Raw genomic sequence first — 27,877 nt, 5'->3', positions numbered from 1 at the left:
GCAGCCCAGCTCCAGGTTGAGCTGTTGTTCAGCATCTTAGCTGTGGAGGGCAGTGTCACTGGCCCTCATATGTGGGATCCGAACCGGAGCCCTCTGGTGTCCCAAGCCAGTTCTTAACCATCGCACCACTCGGCCAGCCCGTAAATCTTGTTTTTTAAATGGGATCCTTAGCTTTTATTGATGATGATATGATAATATAATTTCCCTTAATTGGTGTTCATTTCATTAAATGGAGAACATTCAAAAGCAGGAGCCTTGCTCCATGGGACTAAGAAGAGTGAACTTTGCAGTTTTCTTAATATGTTTTTGAAATACCTCAATTTTTAATTCAGTAATGTCTTTTCAGAATATTATGCTGTTATTAAGATTCCCACTATAACTGGTATATATCTCTGTATGTTAACTTTTTTGCACTTTAGTTTTTAGCTCAGAGCTAGAGTTTATTTTTTGGTTATTAGGCCAGATTATTAATAGATTGTTAGTTTAATTTGTAACCGTCAGTAGATACTTCAATGCACTAACATTCATCAGACTTCAGTGGTCTCTAAGGCAATACAACTTTCATTTTTCTATTTTAAAACACCAATTTACATTTATGTTTTCTGGAGCTCTGGAATACATAAAAATTTTATACAGTTTACAGAAAATAACAGTGAGTTATGCTGGTTGGCTTCTTGAGAGGAGTTCAACCATAGATTATAATATGTATTTGATTTAAAAGTAGTTAACATAATTATAGCAGAGTTAAGAGTTTATATCAGATCATTAATAACATTTTAATGTTTTAATAAGGAAAGGATCCCAGAATTTGAATTGGAAGGAATGTTTGAAATGATTCAGCCCAACATCCTTTTTACATATGAGGGAAAAGTAAAGAGAGGACATGTGAGTTGCCCAAGAGATAACTAAATCATGGCATATCGAACTTATACAGTCATTTTAGTATAAAAACTGAACTGTTTACTAAATGTTAGGTATACTTTAACTACAGAATTGTCTGCTACTTCTAGTTTATGGTACTTTTTCACAAACATCTTTAAGGAAAAAAAAGTGTATTTACTTTCCTAAATACAGGAAAAGTCTTAATGTCAAATTCCTGTCAGATACTATTTTCAAAAATTGTTCTTCAAGTTAGGACTCTCAAGTAACTATCTAAAGCAGCAGCCTTTGGAATGATGTGTCATTGTTACTAGAAAAATAACTTATCTTTTGAAATAATCCAAATGTGTTGACTTTCACAGACTAATTTTAAAGAATTGAGTAGGTAGCTTTGTATTTTCCATATGAAAAACTTCCAACTCTGTAATCAGTTGTTTTTGCTTCTCATTGGTTAGGATAGCCAGAATTGAAGTGATTAGATTTGGCCTACATATAGTAAGGTAAGAAGCTGAATTTTTATAAATGAAAGTTCATGGGATAAAACCAAAATTTAATTGAGAGCCAATGATGAAATAAAATATAGAAACAAAAATGGAATGAGACTAGCTCTCGATAAATAGACAAGGTATTCAGTTTTCTAGGAACACAAAAATCAACAGTTATATATTTTATTTTTCAGAGTTCTGTAAATCCAAAAATAAAAAGTGTTATTCTACTATACTTTTTTCTCTTAACTTTTGACATTTTTATTTCAGGCCATTTATTTCTCAGAAAATTCACTTTCCTGACTTTTCTACCAGAGACATACATAGGAATTATGTCGATTGTGTGCGATGGTTAGGTGATTTAATACTTTCCAAGGTATGGTAACTACTGTTAAGCTGTAATTCCATTGTTTGTGTGAGTTAGAACTTTTTAGGGAGCACAGTTTTTTATGCAGTTTGGTAAATTGGATGGCAGATGGAAAATTGCTTTTTAAAAAAGTTTCATATTTTGATAGATTTGAAAACTTGTTTTAGGCATAAAAACATCCCAATGGATTATTACAATTTGTGCTCCAATAAAATGAAAAATGTTAATTTGTAAGATGATACTGTTCTCTGATATCCAATGTTAGTGTAAAATAACCATTATCTAAAGCCAATAAGTTTTTTTTTTTCCATGTTTGTATCCATTTCATGAAAGTAAACTTATGTATAAAAACAGACAGCAGGAGTTGGCTCATGGGCTGTGTAGTTTGCCAACCCCTTCTGTAGCATGTTGGTGTGTGTGTGTGTGTGTGTAGGTGTGTGTGTGTAGGTGTGTGTGTGTAGGTGTAGGTGTAGGTATAATATGTACACACACACATATTTATAAATTTTTTTTTGCTGATAATTTAGAGAAGTTGTTGGTGATGTCATCTGAACATTTAGTTAGGACTGTCAAATTTGGAGAAATTGGTATCCAGTTTCTTTTCTTGTGTGGATTTCCGGGCATTTCACATTTTCTTGGGCAGAGCCTGATATATTTTTTCCTTGACCTTGTAGATATAGTTCTACCTTTTTTTTTCCCTTTTTTTTTTTTATCCTTTGAATTTGAAATTAGATTCATAGGAAGTTTCAAAGATAGTGCAGAGAGGCCCCATGTTCCCCTTCACCCAGGTTCCCCCGATGGTTACATCTTACATAACTATAATCCAATATCAAATCCAGGAAATTGACATTGTACAATGTGTGTGTGTAGTAGTTCTATGTCATTTTATCACATGTGATTTTGTCATTTCAAGAATGTTATATAGTATGGGGCCTTAAAGATTTGTTTTTTTTTTCACTCAGTATAATGCCATCCAAGTTGTGTGTATGAATTGTTTTCCCTTTTTATTGCTCAGTGGTATTGCATGGTGTGGGATGTACCACAGTTTATTTAGCCATTCATCTATTGTAGGACATTTTGGTCCTTTCCAGATTGGGGCTATTACAAATAAAGCTACTAATGAACAATCGTGTACAGGATTTTTGTGGACTTAAGTTTTCATTTCTTTGGGATAAATGCCTAGAAGGGCAATTGCTGGGTCATGGTTAAGTTTGTTTAGTTTTTTAAGAAACTGCCAAACTATTTTCCAGAGTGGCCGTCCCATTTTACATTCCCACCAGAAATGTATGAAAGATCGAGTGTCTCGGAATCTTCGCCGGCATTTGGTATTGTCACTATTTTTTATTTTAGCTGTTCTGATAGGTGTGTAGTGATATCTCATCGTGGTCTTAATTTGCATTTCCCTGATGGCTAGTGATGTTGAACATCTTTTTCATGTGCTTATTTACCATCCATATATCCTTTTCGATGATGTCTCTTCATATCTTTTGCTCATTTTCTAATTGGATTGGTTTTTTTATTTTTATTTTTACTGTTGAGTTTTGAAAGTTCTTAATATATTCTAAATATGAATCCTGTGTCAGATATGTAGTTTGCAGATATTTTCTCCTAGTCTGTAGCTTGTCTTTTCATCCTCTTAACAAAGTCTTTTGCAGAGCAAAATTCTGATGAAGTTCAATTTATTGATTTAAAAAAAAAATTAATTTTATGGATCATGCTTTTGATGTGTTTGAATGCTCTTTACCAAGCCATAGATCCTAAAGATTTTCTCCTGTGTTTTCTTCAAAAAGTTTTATAGTGTTATGTTTTACATTAAATATATGATCCATTTTAAGTTAATTTTTGCATGAGGTTTAGTTAATTTTTTCCCTCTGGATATTCAATTGTTTCCAGCGCTTTTTATTGAAAGACTGTTCTTTCTCTTTTGAATTTCTTTTGCACCCTTGTCACAATTGTTTGGCCATACTTGAGGAGGCTGTTTCTGGTTTTTCTATTCTGTTCTCTCCACCAGTACTACATACACAGTCTTGGTTACTGGAGTTCTATAATAAGTCTTGGAATGGGTAGAGTGAGTTCTTCCATTTTATTCTTCTTCAAAATTATTTTAGCTATTGTAGTTACTTTGCCTTTCCAAATAAATTTTAGAATAATCTTGTCTACATTTATAAAAAATCTTGCTGGGGTTTTTATTGGGGGGAGGGAGGATTTTGATCGGAATTGTGTTAAACCCATATATCAGTTTGGTGGGGAATTAATATCTTTACTCTGTTTAGTCTTTTAATCCTTGAACATAGGATGTCTCTCCATTTATTTAGATCTTCTTTGATTTTTATGATTAACATTTTATTGTCTTTAGCATACAATTCCTGTACTTGCTTTGTTAGATTTATACTTAAGTATTTCTCATTTTTTGAGTGATTGTAAATGATATTTCTAGTTTCCATTTCTATGTTCACTGCTAGTATATAAGACATACATTTGATTTTTGCATATTAATTTTGAATCCTGCAACCTAATAGACCTTATTAAATTCTAAAAGTGTTTTTTGTTAATTACTTGGGGTTTTCTTCATAGACCATCGTGACATCGCTAATAGAGACAGTTTTATATCTTATCTTTTACCTGGATGCTTTTTTTTTCTTCTTACCTTGATAACACTGGCAAACTTCCAGTACTGTGTTAAGAGCAGACATCTTTGACTTGTTTCTGATGTTAAGGGGGGGAAAAATTCAGTCTTTCACATTTATGTTTACTAGTTGTATGTTTTTTGTAGGTCCTGTCTGTCAAGTTGAGAACTGTTCCCTTTTGCTAATTTTTTGAGAGCTCTATCATGAATGAACTCTGAATTTTGTTAAATGCTTTCCTTCATCAGTTGATATGATCATGGGGGTTTTCTTTGGCCTGTTAATGCAGTGGATTGCATTGATTGGTCATTGAATATTGAGATAGTCTTATATCCCTGGAGTAAGTTTACTTGGTCATGCTGTATAGTTCTTTTATAAGTTGCTGAATTCCCTTTGCTAATATTTTGTTTAAATTTTTTTGTTCGTATTCATGAGGTATGATATTGATCTGAAGTTTTCTTTTTCTACTGTTTTTGTCTGATTGTGGTATTGATAATACTGGCTTCGTAAAATGAATTAAATGAATTGCAAGTCTTCCCTCCTATTTCCTGAAAGAGATTATATGGAATTTAAATGATTGGTAGAATTCTCCAGTTAAACCATCCAAGTCTAGAATATTTGGAGTTGGAAGTTCTAAAATCACAAGTTTAATTTCCTTAATAGTTAAAGGGTTATTTAGATTAACTTTCATATTGGATGAGTTGTAGTTTGTGCTGTTTGAAGAATTGGTCCATTCCATCTAATGTATAATTTACGTGTATAGAATTGTTTATAGTATTCCTTACTATCCTTTTGATATGTGCAATGTCTCTAGCCCGGGTTTCATTCCTGAAATTGATAATTTATGTCTTTTTGTCAGTTCTACTAGGGGTTTGTCAATTTTTTAAAATCTCCTTTTGTCTTTTTTTCCTTTTGTTTGCTGTGGGTATATTTTGGTCTTACTAGTTTCTTAAGGTGGGAGCTTATTCAGTTGAGATTATATTTCTTAGATTATTCAATTGATACTTTTCTTTCCTAATGTAAGCATTCGGTGCTATGAATTTCCCTGTCAGGACTCCTTTAGCTGGATCTCAACAAAGTTTGATGTGAAGAGTGTTGTTTAGTTTGTAAGTATTGAGAGATTTTCTTGTTATCTTTCTCTTCCTGAGTTCTAGTTTCATTCTGTTGTGGTCAGAACATACTCTATGATTTTGATTCTTTTAAATTTTTTGAGATTTGTTTCATGACTTTTTTTTTCATGACCATTTTGGGTATGTTCCATGGGAGCTTGTAAAGAATGTGTATTCTGTTGTTGGTGTGGTTAAATTTGTCTTTTTCTTTGTTGATTTTCTGTCTACTTGTTTTATTGTTGAGAAATGGGTGTTGAAGTCTCCAGCTGTAATTGTGGATTTTTCCTTTTTTTCTTTGTTCTGTGACATCTTGCACTTCTATTGGTTGGTGTTTCCACACTTAGTATTGCTATATCTGTGGCTCGACCTTTTTATCATGATGTAATAGTCATCACTATCTCTGGTGATTTTCTTTGCATTGAAGTCTCTTATGTCTGGTAGCCATTCCTGCTTTCTTTTTATTAATGCTTGCATGATATATCTTTTTCCAACCTTTTACTTGGTTTTTGTTTTTGTTTTAGCTGAGCCATCCTGCCACCTGTTAGCAGCTCAGCTCAGGCTGGGAATCGAACTGGCAACCCTGTTGCTCAGAGCTCGCACTCTTGAGCGAGCTTTTAACCAACTGAGCCACTTGGCTGGCCCTCCAACCTTTTACTTTTAATCTCTGTATATATTGTTATATCTGAAGTGAGTTTCTTGTGGATAGCATATTAGCTGGCTCATTATTTTTAAATCCATTCTGTCAAATGTCTTATTTGGTATATTCAGACCATTTATATTTGAGCTTTACCATATCAATTACTACATTGTCATTTTTTGTCATTATTTCTCTGGGTTTTTCCCCCTAATTTCCTGTAGGTTATGGGGACATATGTTAGAATTCCATATTGATTTGTCTATAGTATTTTTAAGTATATTTCTTTGTGTAGCTTTTGGTGTTTGCCCTAGATATTGCTATATAGGTGATATAATATACATTTGACCCTTGAACAGCATGTGAGTTAGGGGGTACCAACTCCCATACAGTAAAAAATCTGTATAAATACAGTTGGCCCTCTGCATATGTGGATTCCCAACTGTAAATCGAAATCTTTTTCCCCAAAAAATATCTGCATATAAATAGACCCAATGCAACTGGAACCCCTGTTCAACGGCCAACTGTATATCAGTCTATTTTACTGTGTATCAACATTTTACCACTTCAGGTAAGGTGTAAAAACCTTACTTTCCTTTACGTCACTTTGTCTTCCGTTTATAATTGTCTTACGTATTCCCTTTACAATTGAGAACTACTTACATAGTATTACAATTTTTGCTTCAGCCATCAAATGTAATTTAAAAATCAAGATAGAAAACAGAATATTGTATTGACTAATTTTGCTTTTTCTGTTGATGCTCCTTCCTGATGTCCCAAGATTCCTTTTTATATCATTTCTTTTCTGTTCATAAAACTTCCTGTAGCCATTTGTTTAGGGTAGGTCTTCTGGTGACAAATTCTCTTGGGTTTAAAGTCTGAGAATATCTTCATTTCCCCTTCATTCTTTAAAGATATATTCATTGAATATAGGATTTTGTATTGCCAGTTCTTTAAGCAATTGAAAAATGTTGTGCCCTCTTTTTGGTCTCGGTGGCTTTTGATGAGAAATCTGCCATCATTGGAATTGTTTTTCCCCCACTGGTAGGGTGTTCTTTCTGTCTTAACTGCTTTCAGGATTTTTTCCTTTGTGTTTACTTTTCAGAAGTTGGACTATGATGTGCCGTGATACAGATTTCTTTGAGTGTATCTTATTGGGGCTCACTCACCTTGAATCCATAGTAGGTTTATGTCTTACGTGTGTTTATAATTGCTCGTTGAAGCATTTTTATTATGGCTGCTTTAAAATCTTCATCAGATAGTTCTAACATCTGTGTCACCTCTGTGTTGGCATCTGTTGTCTTCTCATTGAAGTTCAGATTTTTATGTTTTTTGATATGGCAAGTGATGTTTTTATTTCGATCTGGATATTTTGGGTATTATGTTATGGAACTCTGGATCTTACTTTAGATCTACAGCAGGCTCCCTCTGATCAATCTTCAGCTGGAGAAGGAGAGCGCTGCCTCCTGATTGGCAGGTAGCAAGGGAAGTCCAGGTTCCCCGGTCAGTTGACTTGGTGATGGTGTTTCATTACTGCTGGCGTAGGAGTTCCGCCTTTCCACTGGGCCTCAGGTGACACTACCCTAGCAGGAGGGGCTGACATGACTTATTACTGCTTCCCAGGTGGTCTCCACAGATACTGCAGGTGGTGGGTGGTTATGAACATCCTGACTCTCCTAGGCCTCCTCCGATACCACCCCAGCCAGAGAAAAGGAGCAGAGCCACCTCATTACCATAAGGGGCCTGGGGAATCAGGGGTATTATGTTCTTGAGGTGCTTAGTTACTGCCTCGGAAGGGTTTCCCACTGGGCCTTTGCTGGTTCATATGGGGGCAAGTCCACAGTTTTTTTCTGTGGTATTTTTGGCTGTAGGTAGAGCATTTGTGTGAAAATTGCCTCTCGCCCTAGGTTGCTACTTTCCTGGTCCCTTGTAGAGAGCAGGATTTTGTTGAATTTTGGTTTGTTTGTTTTTGTCTTCACATTCACCCATTAGCATTGTTGAGTTGCCACCTTCTCTAGCATTCAGTCTGTGTTGCATAAATGAGGGAAAAGAAAACCAGGGAACTCAATTTCCTCCAAGCCCCAGGATTCCTAATCAGTCTGTCTCCTCTCTACCGTTAGAATTTTAAGCTGTACTTAGTGGGACAAATAAGGAAAAGTACATCTATTTTGTAGTTTTGGAAGCAGAAATAAAAGGCTCTAAAATTTCTGCTCTTAGAACTTAATCAGATGATAGGAAGGGTTTCTGCATTTTAGGTGGGATGCTGAACTGAATGAACTGTGTTGGTCTCAAATCTGGCTGTGCGTCAGAATCATTGGGAACATGTTGTAAAAATAGATTCTTAGATCTTACCCCTCAGAGATTCTAAATCTGGCACAAGGACCTAGGAATTTGTTATTTTAAAAGGCTTTCTAGATGATATCGAGTGTAGTCATCCTTTGGGTAAATTCTTTTTACCTACCTAGGCTGTAGCTCTCCACGAGGCAACCATACTAATTAAGGATACTTTACTAGTATAGTCAGTAAGAAGCACTTGAACAGCTATTTTATAATTCTCCTCCAGCCTCCTCTCTCAGAGATATATAGTAGGGTGTTGGGGCCAATGAGTTGGGAAAACTACAGGCTATCGATTTAGTTGTGCACTTAGTTAAGAGTCATCAGACTAGGTGATCTCTAAGGTATTCTACAGTAAAGAACTTGTATAACATATAGGCCTGGAAATTTATATAAGCTAAAAAAGGCAGAGAAGAAGAAAAGCGTGTGGGATCCCAGGTGGGAACCCTCCACAATAGTCTTTCAGTGTTTGCGGGGTGGGGAGCATGTTGACCCCCAATCTTCCTCTGTGGCCCTCTTGTTAGGCTGTTTAAATGCCAGTCAACCCCACATGGCTGCCACCTGTGACTGTGTGGGCTGTGTCCTGTAAAACTTAAGGAGGCTCTCTTCACCTGCACCAGGAATTTTCAGTCCTGGCGCCTGTTGGTGTGCACTGTACGGTGTTCAGCAGCATCTCTGGTCTGTCTTCAGTAGAGGCCGGAGACATTGCCAAATGCCCCTTAACTGGCAAACCACTGACCCACACAGTAACATGAATAATAGTGTCTGCGGTTTTGCAAATTTTCTTCCATTGTGTTCTGTACCACTTGCTGCTTAAATAGAATGTGTGCAATGATTTGATTTTAGAGGATAGTGAAGGGCATAGTATAGCTTGCCTATTTCAGTCCCATAAATGTCTTAATGTTAAACCACTGCTTTATGCCTTCTATATAATCTGATCTCCAAGGCCCTTTCTGTGAATTTGTTAGCTTTCCTATGACATCTATTGTCATAGGGATGAAGGATTAATAGTTATCTAGATAAAGGGAACCATGTGGGGTTAGAAGTGGAATGAGCAGCTGGATGGGGAAAGATGAAACTAGTGAAGTAAGCAGGGGCCATATCGAAGAGCTCTGTTCTAATACAGTGTTTGTAATTTTACCTTTGCTACAAAACACTTCTAGTCTCTGGGTACTAAGGTATCCAGAGCTGAACTTGGTTTGGTTTGTAAGAGAAATTGTGACTTCCAAAATGAGTGATCTCCAGACAGTGTAATACTTTTGTATTGTCAAAATCTGTTGATAATCAGACTTTTTGTCCTCAAATGTAGACAATGACGCTGTAAATATAAATGTATGTATATAACTGTACTTAGTAGATGGATAAGCAGGTTCTACGAGCAGTCAATTCTAAAATGATAGTAGAGAAAAAGCTTTGTTTCAGTATTTGTAATTCAGTTCTACAAGTAATATATCTTTTTTTCTCATGTCTCTTTTTTTAAAGTCTTGTGAAAACGCCATAGTGTGCTGGAAACCTGGTAAAATGGAAGATGATATAGATAAAATTAAGCCCAGTGAGTCAAATGTGACTATTCTTGGGCGATTTGATTACAGCCAGTGTGACATTTGGTACATGAGGTTTTCTATGGACTTCTGGCAAAAGGTAGCAACTTTTTTACATTTTGAAATTATTTGACTTAAAAAAACCTATCGTAATTTTAGTTTGTTGTGCATCTGTGTGCTCTTTCCTTTAAGGATCCACCTTGTTTTGTATTATTTGCTTTGGCCTTTGATGTTATTTGTTCTACCCTTGTGGCTCAGCACAACATCTGCAGTGCTTATTATAAATGTTGACAGGTGTCATTGATGGCAGTTAGGTGTTTACGTTCCACAACATGTGATACTAAGATTTAATGATTTGGTGATTAGAGTGTTAATATTTTTATGTGGCTTTTTCCTAGAATAACTTTGAAAAAAATCATATGGAGATAGAGACAAAATACTAGTTATGTAAAATCTTAAAGAAATACGTTGTTAGGATTTTGTGGTAACAAATTACCTGGGTGTTTATAAGAAAGCTTTGGAAGGGCTTTCTATAGCTTTTGCTACAGTTTTCTGTAAGGCAGAATAAGGAGTACATGTTAACAGTCAAAATTGTAAAGCCCTTCATTAAGTTCACAAAATGCCTTCTTAATTTACTCAAGACACCTGTGAAGCATTTGTTGCTTTTTATCCCCACTTACAAATCCGAAATACAAGATGCAAAGAAATAATGAACAGCATAGCCAGAGGCTGGAGCTGAAGTTTTTCCGAAATAATAAGAAAGATGTATTAGGACTGCTTGAAAACTTTATAGCTTATTTTAATAATTTGGTGTTTTTAAAAATATTTTTATACAGATGCTTGCATTGGGCAATCAGGTTGGCAAACTTTATGTTTGGGATTTAGAAGTAGAAGATCCTCATAAGGCCAAGTAAGTATTTAGAAATTCCAGTTCATAATTTCTGCCTTTTTCCCAAAATGTTATGCCAAATGTGTAGGAAATAATTGATACTTGCAATGCTATCTTTAAATCATTTGTAACATTTACATGTCTCACAGTATTTTTAAGCATTTCTTTTTTATTCTAATAATGATTGTTTTTCATGAGTACCTTGATAACAAGTTATTTCTCTTTTTATGTAAGTTATACAGTGCCTCTTGAATTTAAAATATACCCAAATTTTATGAAATTTGAGATTGAGCTCTTAGTGAAGTATATTCTGGTTTCAGATGCTTTCTCTATGACTTGGAATATCTATTCATTTCTAATACATTGTTTTAAGTTAGATACTGACAATATTATGCCTGTATGGTATTTAACCTCTTGTCGTATTTTCTCCCTAGATGTACAACACTGACTCATCAAAAATGTGCTGCTGCTATTCGGCAAACCAGTTTTAGCAGGGATAGCAGCATTCTTATAGCTGTTTGTGATGATGCCAGTATTTGGCGTTGGGACCGACTTCGATAAAATACTTTTTCCTAAACAAAATTAGTGCATTTTCTGTGTACAATAGAATTAATGTATCTTGCTAGTAAGGGCACATAGAGTATTTAGAGTTGTCTTTCAGCATTCAATCAGGCTGAGCTGAATGTAGTGATGTTTACATTGTTTACACACTTTGTACTGTCTCCTGCTCAGACTCTACTGCTTTTAATAAAAATTTATTTTTATAAAGCCATGTGTTATTTTAGTTTATTGTGATGAAAACAAATGTTGAAAGTAATAAAATTATGCTTTTTGTAATGATCATGTTTTGCAGTTCGCTGAACTGGAGAAAGCTATATAATGTAATAAGTAATTCTGTTCAAAATTTTATGGCATTGTAACTATGTTTTAATAACCTATTTTTACAGTTAAAAAATATTGCCATTCGATTTACAACTTGGCCACTAGTAATCTTTGTGGAAATACTACCATTAGAGCAAGGGAGGATAGGACATAGAAACTTTTAAATGTAATGAGCTGAAAAATGAAAAAAAAACAAACCCAAAAAATTGAAAAAGAAAAATGAAGGACAACAGGATATGGAAGTCCCTGGGTGGATTTGTTTCTTGAACAAGGGGAACCAAAGATTGGCATTCCAATAGATGGGTCTCTTCAGGGCCTGATGCTTGATCCAGACTCCCTCTTCGTCATTCACCAGTATTCAGTGTTGTGATGAGTCTTGAGTTCTCCATTTCATTCTACATCATAGAGTCCACTTTCTTTTCTGGACTACAATTGCACTTTGGATAGTGAGGGCACTTTTGAAAGTGCACACTCACCAGGACCTCCAAACTCAAAGTGTAGGTGTAAGCACCGTGATGTTTGCCCATGCAGGCCAAGCTCATGCTTACTACCCCTAAGGTCCACAGTCACGATACATGCCAGAGCTTGGGGAAAGGACACTGAGGATTCTTGTCTGTGGTGGATTTCAGAATGAAGTCTTTCTGGAGCCCCCTGCGCTTCCTGGACCCCACACCCAGCCCTAGGAAAGAAAAGTACAGTAATTCAAGAGGAACAGGATGCTGTCGGTCCTGTTTCTAGTCCTGAAGACAGGGTCAGCTTCATAGTTTGCAGAGCCCAGTGCAAAATGAAAATGCCTCTTGTTTAAAAAGCAGGAAAAAGGTGCCATTAAAGTGACTGAAATATAAAGCTTTTTCCTTCTGTGGCCTTGTTTTGGTTTTCAAGGCTACTGGGTGAAGTTTATTGTGAAACCTTGAGGGGTGAGGATGGGATGGGCAGGCCAGGGCGGAGAGAGGAGCACTTGCCAGCTCTAGGAGGCCGGGTCGGAGGCCTCTGAGCTGTCCTTGACGTCGGGGCTCGCTGTGGTGTCGCTGACCTTGTTGAGGTCCTTGCTGTCACCACTGCTATCCTCAGCAGCCAGGCCCTTCTCAGGACAGGCCCCTCCTGAGCTTGGCAGTGAGCTGCCCTTGCTCTCCATCTTGTTCTCAATGAAGCCCAGCACCGGGTGCCTGCCCTTCTTCAGCTCCAGGTACCGCCTCAGCTCCTCAGCCATCTGGGTGAGATCCCGCTTCATCGCATACGCATCTTCCCCATCTGCATAGTATTTGGGCTCCACTTCGCTTATCTGAAAGTTGAGGGTGTTGAAATAGAGGTGCAGGGCGGCCCGGTTACTCTTCCTGACATGTAGAGAGACATATTTGGCATTGAAGTTCTCCATCATGGCTCGGGAGGCCTGGTCCATCAGCTTCTGAGCCAGGCCGAGGCGCCGGTGAGAACGCTTCACAGCCAGTGAGGTGATATGTCCGTGGGGCACGTCATCTGGGTCCTCTTCCATTTTGGCCAGGACGTACCCCACAATCTTCCCGTTCTCATCTTCAGCGATGTAAGAGAGCTGGGGCCAGGAGAGGCCGTGGTAGAAGTAATACTTCATCTGGTAGTTCTCTGGCAGGCACAGGAGGTTGCAGTGTTGCACGTTTATCAGGTCCTCCGGCCTCGCATTGCGGATGTTCATAACGGCGGCGGACTCCTGGCTCCCAGCGGGCCCTGAACGCGCAGTCAGCTGCCGCCTCACTCCCAAGTGACTTCGGGGAGGCTGGGGCGGGGCTGGGGCTGGGTCCAAGCTCGCAGAGGGCCTTTCTGTGATTTCTTTCTCAACTTGTCATGGTATTTTCAAATTAGCTTTTCAATGTCATTCTAAGAAAAATTAAAATTTTATATTAGCATGAATTTTACCATTCATATTGTATAATGACGATTTTCAATGCAAACAAAAGCATTCCACTCTATGCGGAATCATTGAAATTACATAATTGGTATTTCGTAGCTTCCACATTCACGTGTATTTAGTTCTTATCAGTACAGCGGCAATACTGGACAAAAGTAACAACTTTTTATTTCACTTCTTGATACCCCACATTCTAGCGGCATTCTCTGCATTTGACTTAGAGATGTGTGCCAGCAAACTAAAAGGGAAAACTATCAGAGTTGCCTTAACTTTCCCTTCTATGTCATCCTTAGTGTAAATGGTTGGCTAATACAAGGAAGTAATATAAACAAGAATAAGGTTCCTTGGCCCCTGTCTTTGTTTAAACCAAGTTCTGGTTAAAGCTGAAAGGATGGCCTCTTGGGGCTGTCAGTACTCTTCCCTACTCAGTTCTAGAGGTAACACACCTTGCGCTTGTTTGGAGTCTTACTGAAAATTCCATATGTTACGGGTCCAATGGAATTCTGGGCTCACAGATGCTAACATGTGAATAGAGAGTCAAGGAACAGCAGACATGCATGTTGCACATATCCCCTCTGTTCACACACAGGCTGCATTGTCTCAGTGGACTTTTATTTACAAAATACAAGATAAAATTGTTAAGAATGTCAAGGTGGAAATAGCAGAGCATTAAGCCAAGCATGGCATCTCCGAGTTCAGTGCCCTGTAGTACTGCACAGATCATGTGCCCATGTAGCTGACCCTGCCTGGGGCTGACCTGAGGTCTTGTGCCTTCCTTTCCCCAGCAGCTCCATCTGGCGCTGACATCTCTGTTGATAGGTCCTGATTTCCAAACTAGTCTTGGTATCAGTCTTTTTTTGGCTCTATCTTAATTTCTTTGGTTTATTTAAGTAAAATGAATAAAACAATTCTCTACCTTCTCTTCTCGCCACATTTGCCCCCCAAAGAAATAATTTGTGTTCATTTCAGCAATAAGAAATAGGTGAGCAGCTGGGAGCCATATTGTACACTGTAGGGAGGGGACCTGAATCTGGAATCTAGGAGGCACAGGAAGTGGATGGTTGCTGTTGCAGATAGGACAAGTACAATGAAGTCTCAGGGCATTCGGAAGGAAAAAAGAAAAGGGCAAAGAAAACAGGTGTATCATCCTATAGGATATTGGAAAATGACTGGATAGAAATTAGGTGATTTTAAAATGGTCTTAAACCATAGCCTGAGAAGGGCAGAGGTCTAAAGAACTAATGGCCACTTTGTCCAGAAATGCTTAAAGAATTAAAATGCTCATTTGTGGCAAAGGGGAGAGTCATTCTGCTTAACTGCATCTTCAAGCTGGGATGAGGCATCATCTAGGACAGTAATTTTTAAACTTTAAAAAAAATGCAACCCACAGTAAGAAATAGACTACATATGTTCCAATTTCACATACATATACAGAACTGAAACAAAAAAATTCCATGAACGAATACACTATGTTTGCTATATTCTGAAACAAAAAAATTTTTTTTTTTTTGTAATGCAGTTGTGACTCACTACATTGATTTCACAACCCAATAATAGAGCTCAACTGCAATATGAAACACACTGATCTAAGGAATATGAGTCTAGATGGCTTTTACCAAAGAGATTGGGAACAGGACTGTCAGAAATACAAGTGTATGTAAAAATTGCAATGTGGTCTCTAACCAAAGGACATAGCTCTAACACTGTAAGGTTTGTAACTTCCCCTACTTTCACTTATCACCTGTGGGTTTCCCCTGTTATAATTTGTAGAAAATGACTCTCATTTTGGAATTGAACTGGTGATCAAAAAGATGCTTGGTATTTTGTGGTTTGCAGAGCAAGACTTCACATGAATGAAAGCAGACTGATTTCACCTCCCCTTGCTTCATTTACCCCAGGCTGATGTGAAGTGTAAAAAGTTGGGTGATTTCTGTTATGTTTTGTGTAATGAGTGAGGGAGTGTGTATTTGTGTTAAATTTTAAAACTATTAAATTGTGAGTTGTCAGAAAATCAGTGATTTTGAGAAATGTATTAGTACTGAATTGGCGATTATTTGATTTTTTAATGATGTAAAATTACTTTTTAAACTAAAATTTTGTATAAAAAAAGATTTGGTTTATCTCTCTGAAAGACTGATTGTGAGTCAAGGCTTAATAATCCCAGTTCTCAGTAGCTACCTATGTAAGCATTCTGCATTGTTTCCTTAAATTCTTGAGTAAAACTGGCTGCAATAGTATTTGTAACTCTTGGAGCTCAAAACCCTTTGTGAAGGGCCTTCCAAAATAGTAACTTCTTATCATTGCCTTAAAATGTGAGCTATTAGACAGGAGAGAATCATGTATTTACACATTTCATTGGCCAGGTGTGCAAAGCATTGCATTACTTAGGCCCCTGTATAAACCTGTGACACCGCAATGGTTCTCAAAAATGTTGGTCTGTGGAAAAGTGAGTGCATCAGAATTATTTAGGGAGCATAAGACAAATCTCTCCGATATTTGAATTCAGTCTTTTTTTTAAAAAGCTTGCCCTGATGATTCTGATGGACAGATTGTTTATCTTAACCCAACCAGCACAACTTTCCACAGTCATTTCAAACTTTCTCACTTGGCTAACCAGTGCCTCCCAAACTCATGTTCAAGGCTGCTGGTGGGAGTGGTGGAGGATTGTCAATGGTTCTGCTGTCGAATCACCTCTGTGTCTGGGATTTAGCATTTTGTCCCAGGGCCTAGATCGGCCTGATTGCACCTCCTGCCAGGACTCCTCTCAATGGCCTTACTCTCTAGTCTTCTGGGCCACACCTAAGACCAGGACATCCGAGAGAGACAGCTGCAAATAGACTGGGACTTGACAGCACTGTTCAAGGTCCCGCATAGACTGGACTGTCGCTCTTCTTCCTGGCCAGGGTCCCTCACTGGCTGATGCCCCTGTCTCTTTCCGTTGGTACAGCAAAGAGACCAGCTCCTGTCCAGCTGCCTCCCTGGCAGAGGCTTTCCAGGTAGTCAGGCTGCTTTCTGTACGTACCTTATAGGGGCTCATAGTAGGCATTCAATGAAATGTTGAATGAGCTAAAAATAATCTAAGAAATCTTTGCTTAAATGAATTTCAGATGAGTTTTAGGCAGTATGGACTCTGCACTTGCGCACACATGTGCACGTGTGTGCATAAAGAGATGAGCACAGGGGCGGCCGGTTAGCTCAGGTGGTTAGAGCACAGTGGTCTTAACACCAACATTGCCAGTTCGATCCTCACATGGGCCACTGAGCTGTGTCCTCCACAACTAGATTGAAACAACTACTTGACTTGGAGCTGATGGGTCCTGGAAAAAAACACTGTTTCCCAATAAAAGTTTAAAAATAAAAGAGAGCAAGAGAGAGAGAGAGAGATGAACACAACTAGGCCTACTCCCTTCTGTAGAGCTGTCCTGGGGAAACAAAGGGAAGATATGTACCTTATTGGCCTTGATATTCTTAGCCCCTAGCACACACAGAGCCTAGCCTCTTAGACGTTCTTTAGCAGTGTTCTCCACATTTTAACATGCATTAGAATCATCTGGAAGGCTTGTTAAATCACACACTGCTGTGCCCCATAAGACAGTGTCTGATGCAGTAGGTTTGGGATGGGGCCAGAGAATTTGTATTTTAACAAGGTCCTAGGTCCGTTGATGCTGCTGGCCCAGAGATCATCACACAGAACCGCTGACTTTTCAACAGTAGTAGCTATATTATTAGATGAGTGAACTCTTTTACTCCCTACCGTGTACTGTGCTAAGTTCCTTATATGTTATTTTATTTGTCATTCAACAACCCCAAGAAGAATAAATTATTATCCCCATTTCACAGATGAATCTGAGGACTAAAGTTTTTAAGTAACTTGTCCAGTGTCATAGTGGCGAGGCTGAGATTTGAACTAATTTCTAACTCCAGGGTCCAGGTCTATAACCATAGTAATGTACAACACAGTTTATGTGTCTTAAGTAAATTCCTGACAACGTGCAGTCCAGTAACTCCTCAGATGAATGCCCAATCATATCTACCCCCAGACAACCACGGAATGTCAGCTCTGTGGGAGCAAGGGAACTGAACTTCCTTATTCCTTGCTTTATTTCTACAGCCTGGAAGAAATCTCATATATCATAAGTGCACAATACATAAATAATTATTAAAAAGTAACTAATATATAGAGTAGGCAAAAAACCCTTTTGTGACTGAAGTAGGAGCATGTTCACATATACGGACTGAGTGGTTCAGATTCTTAAGCTTGGTGGTGTGGGTATTGATTTCACTTCACTCAAGATCTCTGAACTAACAAACCTCCTATATGTAGAAAGGCCAGTGGTTCTCAAAGTGTGGTTCCTGGACAGGCAGCATCAGCATCTCCTAGGAATTTGTCTAGGGCTGCCAGACTTGGCAAGTTAAATGTAAGACATCAAATTTAATTTGAATTTCAGATCATGAATAATGCAATACTCGGGACATATTTATAATTAAAAATTATTCACCATTTATTTGAAATTCAAATTTAAGACATATGGGTCATTATGTATTTTATTTGACAACTATAACTTCTTAGAAATTAAAATTCTTGGGCCCTACTCTAGACTTACTGAATCAGAAACTCAGGTGAGGCCCAGCCATCAGTATTTTGACATGTCCTACAGGTGATTCTGATGAACCTTAAAGTTTGAAAACCACTGCCTTAGGCAGCCCCTTGTTTTCCTAAAAGCGGGGCTTAGCCACACCTGGCCAGATGTCCTTGTTAATAATGTTTTTTTGGCCCACAGTCATAACCATTCTTTTATTAATTCTTTTATGTATATACTTACTAAGTTTCCTGTCCTCTTGGAGCTTATATTCTACTTGTGAGGTTGTGTTAATTATGAGTTCTGACAATTAAGTTTGTGAACTCATCCTAGAAAAAGTGCTACATACCTCATTGCTGAATCACTATGGTCACCCTTGAAGTACTCCCCTTGGGAAGCTATGCACCGATGCCAGCGCCTAGTCCATTCCCAAAGCAATTTTGGAACTCTTTTTCTGGAATGGCCATCAGAGCTGTCGTATTACCCTTGATGTCCTGAATGTCACCAAAATGTCTTCCTTTCAATATTTCCTTTATCTTCAGGTAAAGAAAGAAGTTATTGGAGGCCAGATCAGGTGAGTAGGTAGAGTGTTCTAATACAGTTATTTGTTTACTGACTACAAACTCCTTCACAGACAGTGCCGTGTGAGCTGGTGCACTGTCATGATGCAAGAGCCATGAATTGTTGGCAAAAAGTTCAGGTAGTCTAACTTTCACGCAGCATTTTCAGCACTTCCAAATAGTAAACTTGGTTAGCTGTTTGTCCAGTTGGTACAAATTTATAATGAATAATCCCTCTGATATCAAAAAAGGTTAGCAACATCGTCTGACTCTTGATTTGGAATGACAGAACATTTTTGGTCACGGAGAATTGGAAGACTTCCATTGTGCACTTTGATGCTTTGTTTCCAGGTTGTATTGGTACAGCCATGTTTCATCAGCAGTGATAACATGGCCCAAAACACCGTCTTGCTTCTCCAAAAGGTCTTGGCAAACTTCAACTCTCCTTTGCTTTTGTTCATCAGTGAGCTCCTTTGGGACCATTTTTGCACACACCTTTCTCATGCCAAGATTTTCTGTTAAGATTTTCCTAACTGTTTTTCTATCGATGTTTACTTGGTCTGCTATGCTTATCACAGTCAGCTAATGATTTTGACACAAAATTCAATGAATTTTTGCAATGTTTTCATCAGTTCTGCTCGTTACTGGGCACCCTGTCCTCTTTTCATCAGTGATGCATTCTCTCTCCTCAGAAAACGTTTAATCCGTTTGTACACTGCCACTTTCTTCATGACATTATCCCCATAAACTTGGACTAACATGTCTCTGATTTCACTTCCACTCTTGCCAAGTTTAACAAGAAATTTAATGTTTGTTCGTTGCTCTAATTCAAGCTGAGACAGTCTCGTGATGGCACACAAAAACACACAATAATGAACGCCACTCAGCAAGACACCACCACACACTGACATGAACACAGCTGTGAGACACTGATATACCTAACTTATGAAACCTTACCAAGCTGTTTGTCCAGTGTTGCCAATGTAGGCACATAATAACAAGTTCGTGACTCTAATTGTCAGATATTGCCTATCTTTGGCTATAAGTAACAATAAAGTCAGCTAAAACTGGCTTAAGCAATAACGGAATATGGATATCATCTTCCATAACCAGAAGTACAGAAGTAGGGTGGGCTCCAGGGCTGGTTGGTTCCACAGTTCTTGGTGTTACAAGGGCATGACAGGACAGAGACCTTATGGCTCAGAAAGCCTAAAATCTTTACTATGTGACCTTCTACAGAATACCTTTGCCTGACCTTGACCTAAAGAGAACTTCCACTGATGTTGGAAGCATGTTCTCAGCCCTATCTAACAGGTGCTGGAAGCTGGGACAGGACAGACACTGGGGTTCTGAAAATGGAGAATTCCCTTTTCCTGAGCTCCCCACAGGCACTGTTGTGGTCTTTGGCTCCCAGTGGGGAAACAGGAGAGGAAGGTAGCAAAGGAGAGGCTGATGAGCTGATAAAGGAGAGTTCCAAGAGCCCAGAACACCTGGTTGTGTGCACCCACAGCTGGAGAGTAGGCAAAATTCTGTGACATAGAACATCTATTCAACAAATGTGTAGAGATCTACCATATGCTGGGTACTGGGGAGCAAAGATGCAGTCCTATTCTTGAAGGGCTCATAGTCAAGAGTAGCCAGGCTCTTTAATTAGATGTTTATACTGTCTAGTCAAGTGTCAACTGCAGATGTACTTACTAAATAATTATTGATATATTTTTATTCAGCAAATAACTAATACATGCTTACTAGGGGGCAGATGCTGGGCTAGACTGGAAATATAATGGTAAACAAAATAGCCATGTTCCCTGTTCTCCTGGAGCTTATATTCTAGTAAGAGTTGTGTTAATTATAACATCAGTTGTAAGTAACAACAGCCAATTAAAATTGGCTTAAGCAATTGACAAACATATTATCTTGCAAAACCTAAAGTACAGAGGGAGGATATGTTCCAGGGCTGGTCGGTTCAACAGCACATTAAACAGACTCAAGTTAATATATACAGATGGCCGATAGACATATTAAAAGATGTTCAATGTCACTAATTTTCAGAGAAATGCAAATTAAAACTACAATGAGATATTATCTCACACCTGTCAGGATGGCTATCATCAATAAATCAACAAACAACAAGTGTTGGTGAGGATTAGAGAAAAGAGAACCCTCATACACTGTTGGTGGGACTGCAAATTGGTGCAGCCACTGTGGAAAACATTTTGGAATCCCTTCAAAAAATTAAAAATAGAACTACCTTGTGACCCAGCAGTTCCACTTCTGGGTATTTATCTGAAGAAATCCAAAACACTAATTTGAAAAGATATAAGCACCCCTATGTTCATTGCAGGGCTATTTACAATAGCCAAGATATGAAAGCAATCCAAGTGCCCATCAATAGATGATTGGGTAAAGAAATTGTGGCACATACTCATATATATAAAGGAATATTACTTGGCTACAAAAAAAAAATGAAATCTCACCATTTGCGGCAACATGGATGGACCTACAGGGTATTATGCTAAGTGAGATAAGTCAGACAGAGAAAGACAAATACCACATGATTTCACTTATAAGTGGAATCTAAAGAACAAAATAAATAAATAAAATAGAAACAGACTCACAAATACAGAGAACAAACTGATGGTTTCCAGAGTGGAGGGTGGTTAGGTAGCTGGGTGAAAAAGGTGACTGGATTAAGAAATACAAATTAGTAGTTATGAAATAGTCACGGGGATGCAAAGTTTAGCATAGAGAATACAGTCAATAATGTTGCAACAACTATGTATAGTGGCCAGGGGTTACTAGATTAATTGGGGGGGGGTCACCTCATAACATTATATTAATATATTTCTAAAAAAAAGACAAGTTATTTTCATCTCCGCTCTGCCTTCCTGGTTGTGCTGGCTTTTAGCTCAGGTGGTTCTCTGAAGTTTCAAGATAGTTGCCAACTCCATGTGTCACTTTCAGGTATATCAATGTACAGAGGGAGAAAGTGCTCATCTCTTTGTGTAACTTTCTTAAGTCAAAGAAACCTTTCCCAGATTCAGTAGATATTCTCTCAGGTTTCACTGACCAGAATTGGGTTATTTTAAGCCAATCACAGCAAAGGGAATGGAAAATTGTTGGTTAGATTAAGCAGGGGCTCCTGAGTCTCATGGAGGAGCGATGGATTCCTGAATAAATTTGGGATTTTGTTACCAAGGAAGAACTGGGGAAGTGGATATTGAATAGATAATTACCAGTATTTCTTATAAGGAAGGAAAATAAAGTAATCATCGATTGGGAAGGAACTACATAAAAGTTAGTTTTTGCTGCATAACAAAACATCTCCAATTTATTTAGCTCATTTTGCAATAAGTTTTGAAATTGGTAAGCGTTACTCCTAGTTTTGTTTTTCAAGATTGTTTTGGCTTTTCTTGGCGTCTTGCAATTCCTTATAAATTTTAATATCAAGTTGTCAATTTCTGTAAAAAAGGCAGCTGGGATTCTAATAGAGCTTGCATTGAATCTATAGACCAATTTAGGGAATATTGCCATCTTTCCAGTATCAAGTCTGCTGACCCATGAACATGGGATGTTTTCCATTTATTTAGATCTTTAATTTCTTATGTTTTATAGTTTTAATGGTATAAGCTTTACACTTTTTCTGTTAAATTTATTCCTAAGTATTTTATTCTTTTTGATGCTATTATAAATGTAATTGTCTTCTTAATTTTGTTTCTGGATTGCTCATTGCAAGTGTTTAGCAATACAGTTGAATTTTGTATATTGATCTTGCATCCTGCAACCTTAGCAAACTTGTTTATTAGTTCTAGTATTTTTTTAATGTGTCTATTAGGATTTTCTATACACAAAATCATGTCACAAATAGATTGTTTTACTTAATTTCCAACCTGGGTGCCATGCATTTCTTTTTCTTGCCTAATTGCTTTGGCTGGAATCTCCAGTTCATGTAAAATAGAAGTGGCTAGAGCAGACATCTTTGTTTTTTCCCTAATCTTAGGAGGAAAGCATTCAGTCTCTCAACATTAAGTATGTTAGCTGTGGGATTTTTGTAGATGCTTTTTGTCAGGTTAAGTTCCATTCTATTTCTAGTTTGTTGAATTTTTTTTTTTAATCATGAACGGGTATAAGATTTTTAAATAATCCTTAAAAAGTGACCCTTCTCCCCTGTGGATGAATTAGTAAAAGATATCTCTCTCTGCATGGATGATATATTGGGTTGTCAGAAAAGTCATGATGCATTTTTGCAACGAAAAACAGAAAAAGTATGTCATTGACTTTTCTGACAACCCAATAGAAAAAGGCACATCCTACCCTTTAAGTGGATGTTTTAGAAAAAGGCATCCCCTTCTTCCCCCTTTGGGTGGACACAGTCCCTTACTGGTGTGTTTGACTTGGTGAACCAAGTGCTCCTCTCTCACCTGTGCACCCTTATTGAGGACCTAATTTGTACATGGTGGTCTTGTCCCACAATCACTTTTCTCAACATCTGGTTTACTAGTGCCTGGAAACACTCTTATTCAATTTGTTTCCCCCCAGAGATTTCATGCCAATGGGTGAGGTGTGGGTGAGGCACAGATATAAAATCTCACTTTGATTTTAAGCAATCAATATATTTTTAGTCTACTGCAATACCCCTGCCTTCTGTGGCCTCTGGTATCCCCAATTCCTGAGCTTCTCTGGTATTTATTCTCTTTCTGAGTTCAGTCTTCCTCTGCTCTGCTAAGTCACTTGTCTTTTTTCTATCCACTTTCCATTGATTCTTTGTGATTTAGAGTTATAGATATCTCCTAGTTCAAAGAAGATGGAGTTTGTGTTTCTATTTCTTGTTCTCCTTGTTTTGGAAAGGAAAATTTTCTTCAGAAAAAGAGAAGAACTATTTTTGCTCTCATGAAATCAGAATTCAATGCCTTCTTTCAAGAAGTGTATAAACCTAATGCCCAAAATGATAAAATAAATTACTTCATCCCTAGGATAGTTAATGAAAGAGCTAAAACCAGAATTCAGAACTAATTTCCTGGTCAAAATTGAAGCATGATTTGTTCTTTCTTCATGGAAGCATAGAGTTGGCAGGTACATTTGAGGTCCTAGGCCATTTTCCTCAGGTTTTCCACAAATTTCCTTAGCATTATAAGAGGATTTTAGTATTGGTTAAAATATTAATGTGAATGGGAGAATTCACTATCCCATGTCTGTCTAGTCTTATTTCAGAGAGCTTTGATTACTGAAAATATTTTTTTCCTCTGAAACATTTTTATTCACTTTCATAAATTGCATCTAGTTCTGCTCTCTTTAGGTTACTAAACTCACTGCCTCTAATTTTTTGTCCAGCTTAGAACTAGACAGTTCACCAGAAAAATGGAAAGAAAGCTCAAATCTCATATAACAAAGGTTGAGACAATTAATAAACAACTGTAGTTAAAAAAAAAAATTCCAAGCTAGCCAGCCCTCAATCCATTAAATAAGACTGCTGTATAAGAAAAGGAATGACTATGTACCACATCTTCTTTATCCAATCATCTATCAAAGGACACTTTGGTTGTTTTCATGTTTTGGCCACGATGAATAAAGCTGCAATGAACACAGGTGTACATATATCTTTAGGGATACATGTTTTCAGATTTTTTTGGGGTAGATACCCAGAAGAGGGGTCACTGGGTCATATGGAAATTCTAATCTTAATTTTTTAAGGAACCTCCATACTGTATTCCATCATGGCCATACCAATTTAATTACCACCAGCAGTGTATGAGGGTTCCTTTTTCTCCACAACCTCTCCAACACTTATTATTTATCTTGTTGATACTGTGTTTCCCCCCAAATAAGACCGGGTCTTATATTAATTTTTGCTCCAACAATCTACATTTATTCATGTACAAAAATCTACATTTATTCAAACAGTCATGTCTGGCTGATGATATTAACTGGGGCTTATGTTTGGAGTAGGGCTTATATTACGAGCATCCTGAAAAATCATGCTAGGACTTATTTTCCAGTTAGGTCTTATTTTCAGGGAAACATGGTAACAGCCATTCTAATAGATGTGATATGGTTCTGATTTGCATTCCCGAATAGCTATTGAAGTTGACAATCTTTTCATATATACAATTGAATATTATTCAGCCATAAGAAACGATGAAATACTGCCACTTGTGACAACATGGATCGATCTTGAGAGTGTCATGCTAAGTGAAATAAGTCAGACAGAAAAAGTCGAGAACCATATGATTTCACTGATGTGGGATAGAAAACTGAAAGCAAGAAACAAACAAGATAAACAAGCAAAAGTCATAGACACAGACAACAGTTTGGTGGTTACCAGAGGGTAAAGGGGGAAGATGGAAGGTAAAAGAGGGTAAAAGGGGTCAAATAAATGGTGATGGACAGAGATTTGACTTTGGGTGGTGAGTACACAATGCATAGATGATGGATTATGGAATTATACACTTGAAACCTATATAATTGTATTGACCAATGTCACCCCGATAAAATTTAATTTAAAAAACCTAAAAAAAGAGAGAGAAGGAATGACTTATTATCAGATAGATCATGGAAAGCTTTCTAAAGAAAACATTCAACCCAGTTGGGAGAATGTATAAGAAATTGCCATGAATATTACAGGCAAACAAAACAAGTTACATGAGCAGAGAAAGGTTGGAAAGTACGTGTTGCTCAGAGAGTCAAAAGTATGGTTAGAGTATGTAAAGAAAAACAACCCTGTTCTTTCTCCCATGTTTCTCCTTTACTCTTATACTGCTACCACATTGATAACACTTCTGACACCAGATGGGCTGTTGTTTTTCACACTAAGCAATTCTGTGACACCAGCTGGATGTCCTGAAATTTAACTCAATTCTAACACAACCCACCTGGAGATAGGTTAAGGGCTCAGTCCCGCAAGACTGCCCCCCACTTCAGATGCCAACTGCAAGGAATAGGTCCCAGGTTACCCCCAACTTCTGTCCAACATGGCTACAAATAGAAAGCTCCCATGACCTCCTGCTTGAATTAGATTATTTACTATAACAGCTCACAGAATTGAAGGAAACACGTTTACCAGTTTATGAAAGGATATGCTAAAAGACATAGATAAACAGCCAGATGAAGAGATACATAGGGTGAGAGCTGGGAGTCTGAAGCGTAGGAGCTCCTGTCCTCTAAGAGTTAGGGTACATCACCGTTCTGGTTAATGAATGTCTTCATCAACCTGGAAGCTCTCCAAATCCCATACTATTGGGATTTTATGGAGTCTTCCTCATGTAGGCATGATCAATCAACTCCATTTCCAGCCTCTCTCCCCTCTCTGGAAAATGCAGAATGAGGCTGAAAATGCCAATCTTCTAACCATTGGTTGGTCTTTTGGTGACCAGACCTCATCTAGGAGCCATATAGGAGCCACCCAGAGTAACCTCAGAACAAAAGATGTTCCTAGTGCTCTTATCACTTAGGGATTTACAAAGGTTTCAGGAGCCCTGTGTCAGGAACAGGGACAGAGACCTATATATTTACTTCTTATTACAGGGTACAAGGTGGGATGAATACATGGAAAACTAGTCAGGAAAGGTAATAATGCTGAAGATACTAAACTAACATTTTATTGAGCTATAGTCTGGCTTCTATTTCATACTTCACATGTAAGAACCTTCATAACAACCTTATGATGTAGATACTGTTATTATCCCATTTTACAGATGGGGAAAAGGAGGCATGGAAATATTAGTTTAACTTGTCTAAGATTCTATAGCTAATAAATGAGATATGGGGTCTGAAGCCAGGCAGGTTGTCCCCCCCTCAAGAAATGGTCTTATCATGAATGGCCTTTTTATTCTGAAGGTTCTGGGACATTTTAGGTAGAAAGTTGGAGCTATTGGTTAAGAGATCCTCTTCTATCTCTTCATCTTGGCTTGGCTATCTCAAAGGAGTATCTGAGGTAAGACAGGTGGTCCAAATTTATGGAGCCAGAGGGGGAGGCCAGAGGACTGTCCCAAACACTCTGATCTTCTACATATAACCTCAGGTTGGGAGGACAGACCTGCTGATGGCTGGTTGATTAAGCACATATATTTCAGGTTAGGCAGAGAGCCTCCTGGAGGGGATATCCTATCTTCCTATAGAAAAGGAAAGGGCATTGAAGCTCTGAGAAGTACAATGACTATCAGTGGCAATCAGTACTTGATTCCAGTTGTTTTGGCTATTGTTTTTAATTTCCTATGACCCTTTTCTGAAAATGACAATAGAAAAAAATAAGACATTTTACAATAAAACCCCCATTAATTAAGCACTGCCAGGCTCTATTCTAAGTGATTTGTATACACATAGGGTACCAAAAAAATGTATACACATTGTAAGAAAGGAAAAAACTATTAAAATTGTAATACTCAATATCTACTGACAAAAGATGAATACAAGTAACGCTTGACTTCTGTAATTACACGAGGTGCTCAAAGTGGTTACCATCAGCGTCCAGACACTTCTTATTACGGCGAACTACTGCTTGAGCAACGTTGACCAGTGTCCACTTGTATACATTTTTTTGGCACCCCCAGTATATTAATTCATTTAATCCTCACAGCAACTCTAGGATTATAGAGTTATTACATTACATTATATATTACATTATATATTACATTATTATATATATTATTATATATATAATATAATATATACATTATTATATATATAATGTAATATATATATTACATTAATATTCTTATTTTACAATAGCACAAAGGTATTATATAACTTGCTTAGAGCGTTACAGCAAATAAGTGACAGAGTTAAGTGAAGCGGGAAAGAACTACAATACAAAACAGTACGTTAAAAATTAGTAGTTCTGAACTACCGTGCCGCAGAAAGAGCCCTTAATTTGGATCAGGACTTGGAGTCAGGATCCAACCCTTCTTGCTGTGTAAAGATCTGGGGTTAGTCACTCTGGGCAATTTCCTCTACTACAAAATGGAGATAATAATACCTACCTTACAGGGTTTTGTAAGGATCTAGTGAAGTGATGATTGTAAAAGCGCACTCGGAGAACCATCTCCCCTCATTGGATTCAGAATTGGGATTCCGGCTATCAATCCCAACAAGTCCTCCCGGAAACTCGTGCAAGGC

The 27,877-nt window shown here is 37.7% G+C and overlaps 2 protein-coding genes across 4 annotated transcripts in view; one reads left to right on the top strand and one right to left on the bottom strand.

Annotated features, from left to right (window-relative positions):
* The window catches only part of EED (embryonic ectoderm development), a 27,608-nt gene extending 15,974 nt beyond the window's left edge, over window positions 1–11,634 (top strand). Inside the window, exons 9-13 of one of the 3 annotated variants that reach the window (XM_019643504.1) lie at window positions 1,635–1,740; window positions 2,982–3,056; window positions 9,915–10,073; window positions 10,810–10,883; window positions 11,297–11,634. In XM_019643504.1, coding sequence (XP_019499049.1) covers window positions 1,635–1,740; window positions 2,982–3,056; window positions 9,915–10,073; window positions 10,810–10,883; window positions 11,297–11,423 — 541 coding nt within the window. In that variant the 3' untranslated portion in view covers window positions 11,424–11,634. The remainder of the gene's footprint in view (window positions 1–1,634; window positions 1,741–2,981; window positions 3,057–9,914; window positions 10,074–10,809; window positions 10,884–11,296) is intronic. The other 2 variants (XM_019643506.1, XM_019643505.1) reach the window with 2 other exon arrangements.
* Window positions 11,635–11,715: 81 nt separating this feature from the next.
* On the bottom strand, window positions 11,716–27,860 carry LOC109383259 (N-alpha-acetyltransferase 10). Its single transcript, XM_019643507.1, has 2 exons — window positions 27,742–27,860; window positions 11,716–13,595 (listed from the first exon to the last, which is right to left on the bottom strand). Exon 2 carries the CDS (start codon window positions 13,411–13,413, stop codon window positions 12,712–12,714), a length of 702 nt encoding a protein of 233 aa, XP_019499052.1. The 5' UTR covers window positions 13,414–13,595; window positions 27,742–27,860; the 3' UTR covers window positions 11,716–12,711.
* Window positions 27,861–27,877: the final 17 nt, after the last annotated feature.

Source organism: Hipposideros armiger, unplaced genomic scaffold (assembly GCF_001890085.2).
Source record: "Hipposideros armiger isolate ML-2016 unplaced genomic scaffold, ASM189008v1 scaffold_79, whole genome shotgun sequence".
Lineage (NCBI taxonomy): Eukaryota > Metazoa > Chordata > Mammalia > Chiroptera > Hipposideridae > Hipposideros > Hipposideros armiger.
This window is presented reverse-complemented; position numbering and strand designations above follow the sequence as displayed.

What these genes read in the sequence shown, in the direction of transcription:
- LOC109383259 (XM_019643507.1), bottom strand. Translation starts at nt 13,413, where the DNA reads ATGAACATCCGCAATGCGAGGCCGGAGGACCTGATAAACGTGCAACAC.